Here is a 16,368-nt window from a genome sequence, read left to right as displayed (position 1 = left end):
AAATCGCTTAAAACTCCAAGACCATTTGTTGTAGACTTAAAGTGTATTATATCATTGGATATAACAAAACGTACATCTCTGATTTTATTTCAACCATTTAGAATTTTATCAAACACCTACTTTTGCGAACTAGTTTTTCGACCAATCGGAATCAAACCAACGCAGAAAGATTATCGAAATTTTGATTCACGGTCGCTCAGGGGCGTACACATATTAGTTATGGTGGAGCCGCTTTAACTAAAATGGCTATAACTCAAGAATGAAATTAGATATTTTCACCAAACTCATTACATATTTGTACACGCTCCGTCTTTGGTCACGTGAAAAAAAACTACTAATAATAAAATGGCTATAACCACGCAATCGTAAGTCTGATGAAAATTAGCATGCTGTGTCTTTGTCCAAGGTGCCATGATAGTCTATGAGGACATTGGCATATCTCAAAAAACATGGCCGCCATCGGCCAATGAAGTTTGAGCACCTATTAGACAAGTGCTGCGTTCCAGTCCAAAATTGTCATGCCCTTCACTCGCTAACTTCCCTTCGTCTCGTTCACTCGGATGTACGTCATTGTGAGTGCCCACTACTGGCGGAAACTGCAATGGGCTGAATTGGAACGTCCTAAGCCCTTGATCACTTGGAATCAGCTGTGGAGTTGATTCATTATTTACATTTTTTTTTCCCTTTAAGAATTTGTTTAATGCAGCATCCAAATGTTTATAGGTGTGTTTGGGTTGTTTTAAATTAAAAAAAATTATAATTAATATATCATAAAGTTGTCTGTGTGGTGGTGATTAGACGAGATATATGGTGACGTCACAATCGTACTGCATTGTGGGACATATAGGTGCCTGAAGTGTACATTTGAAGCAGACTCGCTCCCTCGGTCAAAATCGAGGGAACGAGGGTTTGTCCATATAAACTTCCCTCGTCCACTTCACGAAGTGGAACGCACTTCAAAATGGCGGCAGGGATTCCCCCGAGGGGAAGTGCTTAGGGAAGTTCGCAAGTGCGTGTCTAAAAGTGGACTGGAACGCAGCACAGGTTAACAGAGGCATAATTCATAATCGGAATGAAACTCGATGGACATGTTCGACTCATGGTCCTAGAGGTCTATTAGAATTTTAAAAGAAATCGGCCACTAGTTGGCGGTAAAGAGTTTTATACCTCTGTAATCACGTGGTGTTTCACACGTCCACACAATATACATATCATCTGATAAATCTCCTCATACTGAACAATTTCAAGAACCACTGCTGTCAATCAAATCGTTCATTAAATATTCGTGATTATGTTAAAAACCTACTTTTACGAACTAGTCCTAGGTTTTTTGCTCAATCTGAATAAAACCAATGCAGTACAATTCTCTGGACTCTCTAGATCAGGGGTGCCCAACCCTGCTCCTGCCGATCGACTGTACTGCACAGTTTATCTCCAACCCTAATCAAACACACCTGCCTTTAATTTTCAAGCAATCCCAAAGACATTAATTAGTTGCTTCAGGTGCGTTTGATTAGGGTTGGAGATAAACTGTGCAGGACAGTCGATCGGCAGGAGCAGGGTTGGGTACCCCTGATCTAGATCAAGAACTTTTGCATTTGGATGGCTATAACAGGGTCATTTTAAAATGTGTCTTTGACAAAATGTCCCTGAAAGCCTATATATCTTCAGGGAATGCTCAGATCTTCTTGAAAATAAGTAATTACATGTGACATATGACTCTAAACAAGCATGCAAAATTTCAGGCAGATCGGGCTAAATGTGCCTCTATAACAGTTTAAAACGTGAACATTACAATGTTCCTATATGATTATATTGGCATACTCCCTTAAATTGCCATTAAACCACCAGATGGCAATTGGCTCATTTTGCTCACTAAAATAGTTTATTTCAAGGGCCTTTTCATTTGAAATTATATTTAAACTTTATTAAATCATTATAATAACATTACAAGTCTCATTTTGTCAAGGTTTACTACTAAAGTATTAGTATTGACAATTGTGCCATATTGAGTAATGTGAATCCTGAAGGAGACTTGCAGTAAACATTTTGTTACCCATCATATATTTCAAATGTCTGTATCTACAACATAATGTGTGTGTGTGTAGTCCTAGGTTTCTGAATAAAATCTGAATAATAGTTTATAAAGACATGTGAAATGCTTATAGACTATTAAAAGATATTTCCACAATGACATATCCCAATTGAAAAAACATTTGTGTGTGTGTGTGTGTGTGTGTGTGTGTGTGTGTGTGTGTGTGTGTGTGTGTGTGTTTGATTACCGGTGGAAACCAACACTTTTAAAATGAAAGTGAGCCAATGATTGCTGCCATCTGCTGGTAATTCTACATATTAATAGTTTTTTCACAGGTGCTTTTGCATTCATATTTAGACATTATAAAATCACTTGTATAACAATTACTATTATAACAATCATATTTTGTCAGAGTTTATCACTTAATTTGTACTAAGCTCAGTTTTGACAATTCTGCCACAATGATTAATGTGAAACCTGAAAATGCTGTTATACAAAGGAGATTTGCAATACGCATTTAGTTACCTATCATTTATTTCAAATATCTATATGTACAACTATTTGTGTGTGCACGTGTGTGTCCAAGCATGCTTAGAGAGTATCAAGTATTACTGTTCAAGCCTTTCATTGTTTTTTGTATACGTTATGACATATTCTCCATCATGGATATTTTATGGCATCAGGCTGTCAGCTCTACATTTCTGGTTGGCCTAGATCCCGCAGCTATAGGCCTATTTATTTGTGTTATACTTAGGCATATGACAATCAGTATTTGTCAGTATTTCTATGACTTTTGTCTGTACATGCAGATTGAGATTTGAGCACCATTACTCAGTGTCTTTAGTTTTAAGCGCATTCTGGTCAACAGTCAAACATGGCATGTAAGCTGCCATATGATCTCCATTAAACAAAATCATTTTGTTTTTGTTTTTTTGTATAGGCACTGCAACTTAAATGATCAGGCACATTACATGATCAATATGATATTATGCATAATATATAAAAAAATAGTTTTGCAAGGCACTGATTAAGAAATCATACACAGATATAAAAAAATATGATGACAAGTATATGATAATGACATGAAAATTTAAAGATGTAATAATGCTGACTGTAATTTTGTAAGAAGTTAGCAGGAATTACTGGAAATAAAACACAAAACAAAAATAATAGGCCATTTCAAGATCATTTGGCACATGAAAACATGTAAATAAATATACAATGATTTTGTAAAAAAAAAGTAAACTAATTTAAAACTGATTTTCAAACCAAGTGGTAAATCTCTTCAAGAAAGCCTAAAGTTAGATTGACATTATGGTGATGATGATGTTTAGTTGTAGGCAACGGGACCTTCAGTTCTGTGTCGGCTCATTTGGAGCGTCCACTGGAGTGTTTGAGTTCGGAGGTATTAGCTTCATCATGTTAAAAAAGGTGACGACCTGACCAGGAACCTCTGCCAGAACACACTTAGCGAGCTCCTCTTTAGGAGACTACAGAGAGAGAGAGAGAGAGAGAGAGAGAGAGAGAGAGAGAGAGAGAGAGAGAGAGAGAGAGAGAGAGAGAGGAGAAAACATTAGTCATCGTATTTCCTCTATGAGCAGCAGAGTATGGTTTGAGATGGTTATAAGACAGGGACAGAAAACATAGACTTTATGCTGCGGAAAGGCGCTTGGTTCCGTTAATGGTCTTCGCACACCGGCAGAGTATGGTCAAGACAGGGGAGACAACATAAACCTTATGCTGCAGTCATGTCATGTTGAAATTAACCGGTTTGGCATGGTAATGGATGTTACTTTACTTCGATTAACAAAAATGCTTTTTAATAGTTATAGATTTAGGTACCAAAACCAAAGTATAGTTTAATGTTAACATTGCTAACAAAATGAAAGCTAGCCAGCTAGCCAACCACCCGACAGACGTGAGCTGTCGGGTGGTTGGCTAGCTGGCGAGTACAACGAGTTTACACGAGTACAAACAGTTTCAGAATTGTGATACGACATGAATGCAGCATAAATTCATCATGCCTTGCATTTCATTATCATTCAACGCCCTTCCTTTGCCTCAGTTTGTGATGCCGTTTTAGGGCAAATATGGCATCCTTGACCACTAATCCTGCAACAACGATGGCTACTTTCAATAACACAGATGAGTTTGAGAAAAAACAACATCCTGTCTGACAGCCGAATGCTTTGAGGAGCGCTAGTGTGCATTAAAAACATTCAGACAGACAGGTGCATGGCAGAGGTCAGGTGCAAATAAAGAAGAGAGCCCTACATGTCTATGAGTTTTTTGGCTCGTGTGGAGGAGGCAGGTTTATATAGCTGAAGTAGGATGTGACTTGTTGTGGTAATTCTGCAAGTACACATTGGGCAAGCATTTCCCTTGAGGCCTGAAATGAAATGGACACAAAGGCACAGGTGAGACGCTACAAGCCATTACATGCTATAGGGACTTGCATGCTATATTATGGGACTAAAACATTATGAATAAAGTTTGTGTTGTTCTGCTCTGCTCAGTGTCAACTGGCATAAAGATTTATGAAAGACGGTTGGTTCCATTAATGGTCTTCGCACACACACATTATCCACCGATTTGGACAGAACACCAATAAATGCAGTCTAATTCCTAAACTAATGACTTTTATAAGCCAATCAATTAAAGGGATACAGTGCAACATTTTTGCTTGTTCATATCTTTTAAATAAATGATACAGTAGTATTTTATAAAAATAATTAATAAATGAAATGTTACCACATCTTTTGTGTGTTTCTGCTGTTATTAAATATACAATGCATTTATGCTACTTTTAAAATACATACCTTTTACAAGAACTATTTCATATTTATTTAGTTGAAATTATCGAATCACTTGGCAATTTTTTCCCAAACATGAATCATTAAGAACCCATAATTGTTGAATCAAGGATTTAATCTAGAACCTGAATTGATATATTTCTTGCCTAATTATGGCCACCATGAATATGCAAATAAAATGTTGGAAATAAACATATATCCCCATGTTTATATCATATGAAAATTCACTGCGAAAGATGAAATAATACTCCAATTAGTTCTTAATTTTTTTCTTCAAAAATTAAAAAAAAAATCCTATGCAGCCAAAACACAATAATGTACACTTCCGTTTAACATACAAAAATGTTTGGAACCAGTAAGATTTAAAATAAATAAACAAAATTTAATTTCGCACGGATGCATAAAATTAATCAAAAGCAGCCAAAAGACATTTAATGTTACAAAAAAAACTGTTTCAGAAATTCTAAATAATAAATGTTTCTTGAGCAGAAAAATCAGCAAATTAGAATGATTTCTGAAGGATCATGTGACCCTGAAGACTAAAAGTAATGATGCTAAAAATTCAGCTTTGCATCACAGGAATCGATTACATTTTTAAATATAATCAAATAGAAAACAGTTATTTTATACTGCAATCATCTTTCGCAATAATACTGTTTCACTGAATTTTGATCAAATAAATGCAGGCTTGGTGAGCATAAGAGCATCTTACTGCCCCCAAACCTCTGAATGGTAGTGTAGATCTGAAAAATAATTGAAAACACCAAAAGCTGCATGAGTTTGACCCCAAAAGAAAAAAAGCGAAAGCAAATGCTAGCCCAAAATAGTTTGTGTACAAAACTCCTCAAACCAGTTTTCCACTCACGTTCTGGAACTTTCTGAAGGGCACAAACTGCACGATGTCACGCACAGCCGGTTCTCCCGTGATAGACCTCAGACGTCCGTCATCTCCGTCCAGAATCTCCATGTCTCCGAAGTCGGCTTTGCCTACGCCCACGATGATGATCGACATGGGCAGGCGTGAGGCGGCGACTATGGCCCCGCGCGTCTGATCCATGTCTGTGATCACTCCATCCGTGATGATCAGCAGGACGTAGTATTGCTGAAACAGAAAGGGGGCGGAATCAGAGAGACATAAAAAAACAGTGGATCACATGTTTGAGTTTGGATTGAACCTCACCGACGCAGTCTTCTGCTGTAAAGCCTGCTGTGCGAAACGAGCCACGTGGTTGATAATAGGAGCAAAGTTAGTAGGTCCGTAAAGTTTGACCTGAGGAAGGCACATCCTGTAGGCCTCCACCACTCCCTCCACACCTACGGGAACAGATTACACACACCATTTCTTCTTATGTGAATCACTTTCTTGGTGCTCCATAGGGTGGAAAACTGATATTGTCACTGTAACATACCTGCACAGAATGGATTTGCAGGATTGAAGTTGAGAGGAAACTCATGCGACACCTAGGGAAAAAACAATACTAAACTGAGGCTTCTGGGAGTTTGTCACAGTAATAACAGCAGATGTACTTTCATTTACCTGCCATGTAGGAGGAATCTGGGCGCCAAATCCAAAAGCAGGAAACATTTTGTCACTATAGGATATGAAAAAAAGCATGAGGCATATGTTGTTGTTTTTTTTATATTATTTTAATGTATGATGAATTAAAAAATGTAACAGGCGCCCTTGTACCTGTCATAGTCCTGGACCACAAGGCCAACTGACCAGATGGCTGAGAGATATTCATTCACACCCTGAGGACTGATGAAATGTAAAGATTCAGGTAACCTGGGGTCACCATTTGACCCTGTGAAGTCCACGCCCACCTGGAGGAGATGGAAGATGTGAACCACATGGGTATGACATGAGTAACCTCGCTCCAACATGAAGGAACAGAATTCATAAAGATCTAGTACAAACAAAGATAAGTCTTTGCAAAAACGTCTTTTTATACATCACAAATAAAATAAATAACAAATAAAAAAGTATTTATATTTAAATATATAATGTTTCTTTTATTTAATTTATTTAATATTAGTACTGTTTTTATAATTTATATTGTTTTTTATAATATTTATATTTATTTAATTTATTCAATACGATATACGATATTTTATGATATACGAAATATATGCTTTGTCAACAAATACAATTAAATGCAAATATGTATGCATGTAAAATAAATGAAGTAATGAAATAATACATAAATAATTATATATTACTCATATTCTAAATATAACTTTTATTTTATTTATTAATTAGTACTATTACTGTTTTGATAATAAATTTTAAATACTTTTTATGTGTATTATAAAACATTGCTCCGATGAAATACATGCTGTCTGTTCATAAATGTGTGTATATGTATATATATATATATATGTGTGTGTGTGTGTGTGTGTGTGTGTGTGTGTTTGTGTATATATATATATAATATATATATATATATATATATAATATATATAATATATATATATATATATATATATATATATATATATATATATATATATATATAAAAATAAAAATTATAATACAATTTTAATTGGAAAATAAATTTATCACATTTTATGTGAAAATAAAGCAACACACAGATGTTAATTGAAAAGTTAGACTTTCTGTATAATTGAAGTTGAATGTAGAACTTACAGTGAAATTTATCTGGCAGCCTCCCATGATGTAGTCTAGAAAGGTGTATTCCCTGGTAATCTGAGACAGCAAACAACCATGTCCAGAAGCGTTTTCCATAATGTAATGTGAGGAATGTTTAAAATGAAATCAGACGAGTATGCTTAAATGTCACTGTACCTGACAAACTTTCACGCTCACAACTCCAGAATTCTTATAATTCTTCTTCTTCTGTTTCTTCTTACTGTTTATACAGTCAAACTCGGCCTGCAGGAGACAAATCAGCTGCTTTAGTTCAGAAACCTTCACACATTCATCAGGTACGGAACTCAAAAGTGTGTTCAGGATAATTCTACCGGAGCGCTGCGGGAGGCCGTTTGAAGACGCTTCATAGTGGTCTCAAAAATCCCAATCAAATCATGAGATCCATCGTTGTCGTAATCGTAACATTCAACCTAAACAAGGGGGTTGAAAAATACAGCATGAAGTGATCTTAGGTGAATGATATTGGAGAATAAAAGAGAATGGAATTGAAAGAGGTCATGCAAAAAAAGCCCACTAAATGAAGAACCATAGATAAGCACAGATCTATGGGTCACTCTCTTCTCTTCATTCAAAAACTAGTTAGACACCAGGAAAACAGCACACCAAACAGGTTAGTTTGAAGACCCTGTTTAAACCTGGTATTAAGACGACGCTAAATGTGACCCTGGACCACAAAACCAGTCACATGGGTCAGTTTTCTGAAATTGAGATTTATACATAATCTGAAAGCGCAATAAATAAGCTTTCCATTGATGTATGGTCTGTTAGGATAGGACAATACTTGGCCGAGATAAAACTATCTGAAAATCTGGAATCTGAGGGTGAAAAAAAATCGAAACATTGAGAAAATCGCCTTTAAACTTGTCCATTTATGTTCGCGATTGTGCTGCATTCACTCACGAAAATAAATGTTTTATATATTTACGGTAGAAAATGTACAAAATATCTTCATGGAACATGAAGATATCCTAATGATTTTTGGCATAAAAGAAAAATCGATAATTTTGACCCATACAATGTATTGTTGGCTTTTGCCACAAAAATACCCATGCTACTTGTGACTGGTTTTGTGATACAGGGTCACAATTACAGGTGTAGATGGGGTTTAAAACGTTTTGAGCTTGTCCACTTTCGACCACTGTATGCGAAAATGCATTCAACCGGATTGCTTTTGTAGTGAAAACGGTCATGTGGTCAAACAGCCACAAAAGATCGTTTTCTCTCCGCCTAGTGACCTGACGCGGAAACATTATGGGTAACGCCATAGCCAGACAGGATTTAAACTTTGTCGGCCGAAGACCCAAATTTGGTTTGAAGTCGATATCTCGCCCTCGTCCACTTGTGATCTGATCGACCAAAACTAATACCAGGTGTAAACAGGGCCTAAGTGAGGAAATGTATGAAAGATGTTCAACATGGGCAACCTGCCATCTCCACTGTTGTCCACATAAGATTAGAAAAAAGAACATTCTCTGAAACCTTTTCTAGAACAGCGAGTCTTTCTGAGGAAATTGCATCATTTGTACTCCATGACTTACTACTGATATACAGTAATTAACAGTATTGTGAACAGTTATATCATTTGAATTTGAATTTACAGTAACTGTTAATGTGTAATGCAAATATAACATTAAAAGACTAATAATTATTTTTAGTATTATTATTACTTTTTGTTAATATTCATAATCATTGGTATTATGTATCTGTATTATTACTTTTTATATACATTCATAATCATTTGTAATCATTGTATTTTGTGAATCATAATGTTCTTCAATATATATGTGGGGGAGAGAGACTATGGGTGACTTTGAGTGTGTGTGGGGAGAGTTAGAGACTGAAAGTATTTGCAGTGTATAGTTTCCACCGGAATAGTATATACATTCCTACAGTATGTTAATGGGAACAACATGTTTATCTGGTAAAGTAGTTTTTTTTTAGTCAGCATATTCTTTGTTTATGTACTTTTTTTAAATGCCTTATACATATCCATAAAAATTGTTTTTGTCCCTCCACTTTCTGTCCATTATTTTACCTTTGGGGCAGTTGTGGCCTAATGGTTAGAGAGTCGGACTTGTAACTCGAAGGTTGCGGGTTCGATTCTAAATACTGTGTGTCCATGGTTTGCAGTGTGTGTGTGTGTTCAATACTCACTGCTCCTAATGTGTGTGCACTAACTTGGATGGGTTAAACGCAGAGGACAAATTCCGAGAATGGGTTGCAACTTGCAATACTTGGCCTTCACTTCACTTCACTTCAGTCCTATTAATTCACCTTTATTCATATTTCATCTTATTTGAACCATTTGGGTATTATGGACGGCTTGTTTCCACCAGGGAATAAAAAAATAAAAAAAGGTAATTCTGACTTTTTCTCATAACTGCAAGTTGTTTTTCGTAATTCTGACTTTTTTTTCCCTCCGTTCTGAGATATAAAACTCAAAATTGCGAGATAAAACATAATTGTGAGTTTACATCTTGCAATTCTGACTTTATAACTCGTAATTGTGACTTCATATCTCACGATTTTGACTATAAAAAAAGTTGCAATTACCTTTTTTATTCCATGGCAGAAACATAGCTTTCATTGGTTTTGTTACTTTAAGTTTAGCATTAACCTTTCAAATGAAAATTGAAGGATTTTAGGATTTCAAAATTTTCCGATACAAATGCCATTGTTTCCTGAGAATGACCTTAGTAGTTAAAGAGTTCACACATGAAATGACCTCATTCAGGAAACAACAGTTTGACAGAATAGCTCCCTTCTACTGATCTATGAAAGACACACTAGCAGCTATTCAGCGACACACACATTTATGACCAGACATTCTGATGAAAAATACCTTCTTGTATGCTGAGAGTGAGTTTCCCATTAAGATGCTTTTGCAAGAAAAATAAAAAAGTCACTGATTGTAAGCCACCAAAAACCCTCTGTCTGACAAGCCAAAGCAAAGCCAGAGTTGCATAGCCTGTACAATTAAGCCAGAACAATTACAAAATGTTAATCTAAGAGGCAAGCATTTCATATGACACTTGTGTTAGCACAGGGGGGCTTTTTAACATTATAATACATTTTCACAAGGACCAATAAACACAGACTCTACCTTGATTGGTTTCTCCATGTCCCCTGCACAAAGAGACCGTAGAGGGACTTTAAAAGGCCTCCAGCAAGGATTCAAGTTATACTTCACCACCTGGTATAAAAGATAACCATTAACATTTACAATAAACATTAACAACAACCATTCAGAAACTTTAAAGTGGACCTATTATGCCTCTTTCAAAGTCTTGTTATTTGTTTTTGTGGTCTACTAGAATAGGTTTTCATGCTTGAATGTTCAAAAACACATTCTTTTTCAGATATTTGACATTGTTGCAGCACCTCTCTTCCCAGTCTGTCAGTAACGCTCTGGGGTTTCCCCAAAGCATCGTTAGCCAACTATGGTCGCAAATTCTGTCACAATCAGCATAGTTCAACGAGTCCAATGAACATTTGCAAGCAGCATCACAAAATTTGTGTGGTTGTAACGACAGCTCTCGACCTGTGGTTAGAAGCATTGTTTCTTGGTTGCATGTGGACTTAAATCCTTATCTTGAACAAAATAAGCAAGCTAACATTCAGTGCAATCTATACATTTCATTTCGAATACATACAAATTTTATTTACGTCTTTTAGTTTGTCAAGAGATTTAAAGCACCGTTTTTTTAAGCGTGTGCATGTGCGTACATGTTCTAGTATGTAAGAATCTGGAAATAAACCAAAATTTAGGAATTAGTCCTTAAATCACCGTAATTTAGCAAAAAACAAATGATCTCAAACTGATTTATTAAAAGAAGTTATTACTCCACCACGTGCATGACATCATTATCCAACGTGGTTGAACGGCAAATTTGCGACAATGCGGTTTCAGGAAACAGTCAAGACTAGCTAGCTGATTTCTTCAATGATGCATCGTACTATGGTAGTTAAGCAGCGAGTTACGCTGTTGTATGGGAAACGCAACCCTCTTTAGTTCCTGTCTCTATAAAGCCTCCGTCCGAAAACCACAATGTGCTCTGATTAGTCGACTGGACCAGTGTGTTGTGATTGGTTAACCTCTTTTAGCGTGTGTGTTTTGGAAATGTCACGCTCTAACCATAATTGCGAGTTTCAACAGACTAATAACCCGACCAGGCCTCGTCCCTTTTCTTTCGCGAGCAACATTACACACTAAAGAAAGTTGAACATGTAAAAAAGCATAATAGGACCCCTGTAAGTTTGTGTACATCTACATACAAACACACAACACACAATGCACCTCAGTTCTGTGAGCAAGCTGCCAGCCTGTTTCCGTCTGCCTGTAAAATTCCAGGTACGGGTCTGATTTTCCAAGGAAATCCTGCAGCAAATTCCACATTTAAACATCGAATGCATTTTACCATTTAAAAGTAAAGAGAATTCACAAACTCACGTCTTACCTTTTTGTCCAATTTTCTGGCCTCCACCTCAAAATTCACAACTCTGTTGTCCTTGATTTCCTCTGCACTGATCTAATGTGATTAAATATTTGCTGTTACAACACGGCAATGGTGATCATATGGACAAATATATACAGTACCATTCAAAAGGTCAGCACAACTTTTGTTCATCAAGGAAGCATTAAATTAATCGAAAGAGGCATACAGTTTGGACTGGCGGTCTGGTTCGGTTCTTAGTTTGGTTCTGTGCCAGAACTAACGCTAAGCTTGATTTCTTTTGAACTTTCAATTCATCAAAGAATCCTGAAAAACTGTATCATGGATTTAACATTAACATTTAAAATGTTTCTTGAGCAGAAAAATCAGCATATTAGAATGATTTGTGAAGGATCGTGTGAGACTGGAGTAATGATGCTGAAAATTCAGCTTTGCATCACAGGAATAAACTACATTTTTAAAATATATTAAAATAGAAAACATAGTTATTGTAATAATATTTCACAATATTACTGTTTTTACTAAAAAAAAATTGAAATGCAGCCTTGGTGAGCAGAAGAGACTTACCAACCAATCTTACCAACCCCATACTTTTTTATCTATCACCAATTATTCCTTACATATTCATGTGAACTTGTTAAAACCAGACCATTCTCAGTAGTAACTGAGTTATGGTCTGGCAAAGCTTCATTAATAACTCATTTCCAAAGGGGCGTCACCAACGGACGTCGCTCAAATGCCTCTTAGCGCAATTGGATAGACCTAAAACCAATCAGAGCGATCGTCATCGTGTAAAGCCAGATGCTGCGTCCCAATTCGCCTAAGTTACACTATGCCATAAAAGTATGTACTCTTTTTGTGAAGAAAAGGTTTTTACTTTTGAATGTGTAGCAAAAAAGTAGGCAAGCTTTGGGACATACTACTTCGTCATCTTTATCGGACAGATCTGTTGCGTGCATCCTGTCACGTAAACTGCCCTGTCAATCATCTTGTCACAGTTAAAATCCTCTATTAAATCTAATTTAATTTCCTACCGTTTCGGAGAGAAATGTAGTAATACGTTCATCTGCCAGTGGGTCTTTCATGGAGACTGTCCTCATGTGTTTGCAATTTGAATATAATAATGCATTTAAAAGTTGGTGCGCTTCACCAACGGACGTCGCTCTCTGGGCGCAATTGGATAGACCTAAAACCAATCAGAGCGATCGTCATCGTGTAAAGCCCGCCCCAACGTTTCTGATTGGTGCCGCGATTTGGACGGATTAGAAATGAGCTTGAATGGGCTCTTTGACTACATGCAGAGCAAAAAAACGGGTTTTCCCAGGCTAGTAGATATGAATATGGTGTTAAATATCATGAATATTCACCGTAATTGTTCCCTTTCCTGCAGGTTTTTTGTTCTTCAGCACCAAAGGTCTCGTCAGCTTGCTACTGGAAACAATCTGTACAGAAATTGAAAAAAGGGGGAAAAAACATATTAGATAATATTTAAAAAAATAATTAAAACATGGATGCTTTGTTATATACTCAACTGTCTTACCTGACCCAACGAGCACTCAAACTCGCCCAGGAAGTCGTCATCACTTAAATCGATGGTTTTATTGTCAATATCATAAACTGCAAATCTGAGTTTCTGAACGATCTCAAAGTAGTAATCAACGACAAACTTCTTGGCAAATTTTGGGCAGAGGCAGTTCTTAACCCTCTCAGTTCTATCGACCTACGAAACAAAAACACGTTCTGTTTTTAAATATTCATTTTCACATAGACAGACATTTGAACGATTTGCACAACAAGTCGACTGACTTCAAACCACTGGTTTCCAGATGCATTGAGCAGGACACACAGCGGGTCGGATTTGGACCCCACATCCATGTCCAGCAGGTTTTCACAGGAGATCGTCAGCTCCACCTTGGACACACACTGAGTTGCCATTGGACTTGCTGAACTTGCCATGGGAACTGAAATCATTTGTGATAAAAGAGGATTTTTAAGCCACAAAACTGGCAAATAGTCATAATTAGGAATAGGAACAATCCAGTGGTTTCTGTATTTCCCTTCGTGCTCAATAACATGATGTGGCCTATATAACCACTACTTAAATAGGCCAAGCAGCAATGTGTATGATAAGGTCATATATCATTTAGGCCTACTTAATTTTTTAAGGCTAGTTTTTAGCACCTAGACATGTACAGGGGTTGGATAATGAACTGAAACACTATATAAACACTATAATAGCTTGAGTTGTAAGCAAGGTTTTAGTTTCCCACGCTACTTATTTGTTCGAATGGTCTGACTTGTCAGAACACATTCTGTTTGAATCCAACTGGTTCTGCAGCTAAAGAACGACAATGTGAATATAGTTTAGAATCAATAAAGGATTTATTCAGTGTTTCTAGTTTTGTTTCGATGTAAATAAATGTTTCATTTGAACTGATAATGGTGGTTTGCATTCTCTCTGCTCAATTAAAGTCATAGCGTACTTTGATTCAGGTCATAACATCTCATTTGTACTCTAACATTACTAGTCACACATGACATAACCATACTTATTGTGGTAACCACATAACCACAATGTATCTTATTTAAATTAGCACATTTACAGTATATACGCCAAAACCCAAAAGTGATGTCCGGACAAGGAAAACTGACCCATCACACATGAATTTAAGCAAATACATGTAATTATAACATATAATAATAAAGCCGAAGTTTATGTATGTGTTTAAGCTGTTTACTTTGTATTGTGTATAGTTATATTTAGTGTATAATCTTATTTAAGTGTGAATAGTAGCGTGAGTAATTTAGACCTCTGCAGTGATTGACAGGTGTGTGTGTGGGTGTGTGGAGTTGAGCAGAGTGATCTGTAGGCTACTACAGTAATTTGAACAGAAACCTTAAGCATGAGAGGAACAATGGAGGCTCTTGAATGGAAAATTTGACTTAATATCACAGTCATCTCATGTCAGATCTCACAACAGATCATAGATTTCGAACACTTGTTTTAATAGATGCTCAGTAAGTGATAAAAGTTATTTATCCTTATAGTAAACTAGGGTACCAGATGGCAATATAACATGTTTTCTTATACTAAATTGTTAATGTTAATGGTATGTAGCCTAAATGAACTCCAAGGTACTTCTCACAAATAGCTTTGGGCATGTAAAAAATAACTGGTACGTGATCAGGGTTATTATAGTTAACTGAAACTAAAACTGAAACCAAAAACATTAAAAGAATTGTTACTTGAAATAAAATAAACGTTAACTGAAATAAAATATACAAATGTATTTTATTTCAGCTATTTGCTGATTTTAATTAAGTGTATGCCTACTAAATTAACTATAGCTTAACTAAAAATAAAATAAAATATATTTTTTAAATAAAGTTAAACAGTTATGCAGAAACAAATTCACAATACAAAGAGCATGAATAAATAAAAAGGTGCCAGATAATAAAACAAATATAAAAAGTTACTAAGTTACTGATCTATCAATATTAAACTAAATTCATGTAACGTTGGGCTACATACTATTAAAGCCGTTCTGATTTTGCATTTGACACATACGGTATAGATATGGATCAGCTAGAGACACATTTATGTTTACAATGACGTCATCATCTTACATTGTGCAATACTCATGTTGCTACGGAAATAATTGCTTTCACTACAATTCTGTACAGTGAGGATCTCGATTTCAAGCCATGAAAATAGTCTGAATAGCTTACCTCGGGTAGTTAGTAGTTGGTGTCTGACAAGGAAAGTTAATAGTTTTTGGTTTAGTCTGGTTTCTCTTTCCTTGTGTCTCGATGATGTGAGGCTGGCTGTTATAAATGTAGCAGCTATAGTTAAAACAGCCGAGTCCCCAGACCCTAATGTAAAGCGACTGTTTTGATCTGTACTTGAGGGAGTGGGACCGTTGAGCCTGAGCCGCCCCGCTGGCAATACTGCGCATGCGCGGTAGAGTAGGAAACGACTGTGACAGCCAGTCAGTGGGAGTGTCTCCCCACAAAGGGCAAGTTGCATACTGAATTCAGAACCGCATACTAGCATACTACTCTTCCTATTTTCCCCTATTTTTTTTCTATGGCACAAATAGTAAAAGTAGTGTTAGAATGCGGTTTTGAATTCAGCAATTTTGGCCAATAGCAGTTTAACCAAGAAGTAATCAGTCGTACTTCTCCAATTCAAATTAGACCGTGAGCAGTAGGTAGGTTATGTAACTTCAGGCAGTAAAAACTAATTGGCATTATTACAGTCTAAATATCTTGGAAGTAAGCAGGAAATACACAGAGGATTTAAAAGTAATTCAGTATTGGGGGGGGAGGGGGGAGATTGTTACAGGGATAAGTCATGGTAGTAGGCTACTGTGAAACATTTCCAAACACAAAACT

The 16,368-nt window shown here is 36.3% G+C and overlaps 1 protein-coding gene across 2 annotated transcripts; it reads right to left on the bottom strand.

Moving 5' to 3' along the window:
• Nucleotides 1–2,554: 2,554 nt before the first annotated feature.
• On the bottom strand, nucleotides 2,555–15,951 carry cpne3 (copine III). Of its 2 annotated transcripts, XM_081352570.1 has the most exons (17): nucleotides 15,703–15,951; nucleotides 13,780–13,934; nucleotides 13,514–13,693; nucleotides 13,341–13,415; nucleotides 11,977–12,048; nucleotides 11,817–11,897; nucleotides 10,623–10,712; nucleotides 7,831–7,929; nucleotides 7,655–7,741; nucleotides 7,496–7,555; nucleotides 6,539–6,672; nucleotides 6,386–6,440; nucleotides 6,258–6,309; nucleotides 6,029–6,162; nucleotides 5,714–5,950; nucleotides 4,310–4,424; nucleotides 2,555–3,525 (listed from the first exon to the last, which is right to left on the bottom strand). In XM_081352570.1, exons 2-16 carry the CDS (start codon nucleotides 13,927–13,929, stop codon nucleotides 4,314–4,316), a joined length of 1,617 nt encoding a protein of 538 aa, XP_081208696.1. In that variant the 5' UTR covers nucleotides 13,930–13,934; nucleotides 15,703–15,951; the 3' UTR covers nucleotides 2,555–3,525; nucleotides 4,310–4,313. The 2 variants fall into 2 exon arrangements, with proteins under 2 accessions (XP_081208696.1, XP_081208697.1); XM_081352571.1 differs by lacking the exon at nucleotides 4,310–4,424 and having other exon boundaries at nucleotides 15,703–15,903.
• Between the last annotated feature and the right edge of the window lie 417 nt (nucleotides 15,952–16,368).

This window comes from Scardinius erythrophthalmus (assembly GCF_964197995.2).
Source record: "Scardinius erythrophthalmus genome assembly, chromosome: 22".
Classification (NCBI taxonomy): domain Eukaryota; kingdom Metazoa; phylum Chordata; class Actinopteri; order Cypriniformes; family Leuciscidae; genus Scardinius; species Scardinius erythrophthalmus.
The sequence above is the reverse complement of the archived record's forward strand: the minus strand, read 5'-3'. Positions and strand labels throughout refer to the sequence as shown.

What these genes read in the sequence shown, in the direction of transcription:
- cpne3 (XM_081352571.1), bottom strand. Translation starts at nt 13,929, where the DNA reads ATGGCAAGTTCAGCAAGTCCAATGGCAACTCAGTGTGTGTCCAAGGTG. An exon ending in CCAGAAAATTGGACAAAAAG is followed by an intron (nt 11,898 to 11,976) that starts GTAAGACGTGAG and finishes AATTTGCTGCAG; the next exon opens with GATTTCCTTGGAAAATCAGA. An exon ending in TACAGCAGAAGACTGCGTCG is followed by an intron (nt 5,951 to 6,028) that starts GTGAGGTTCAAT and finishes TTTCTGTTTCAG; the next exon opens with CAATACTACGTCCTGCTGAT.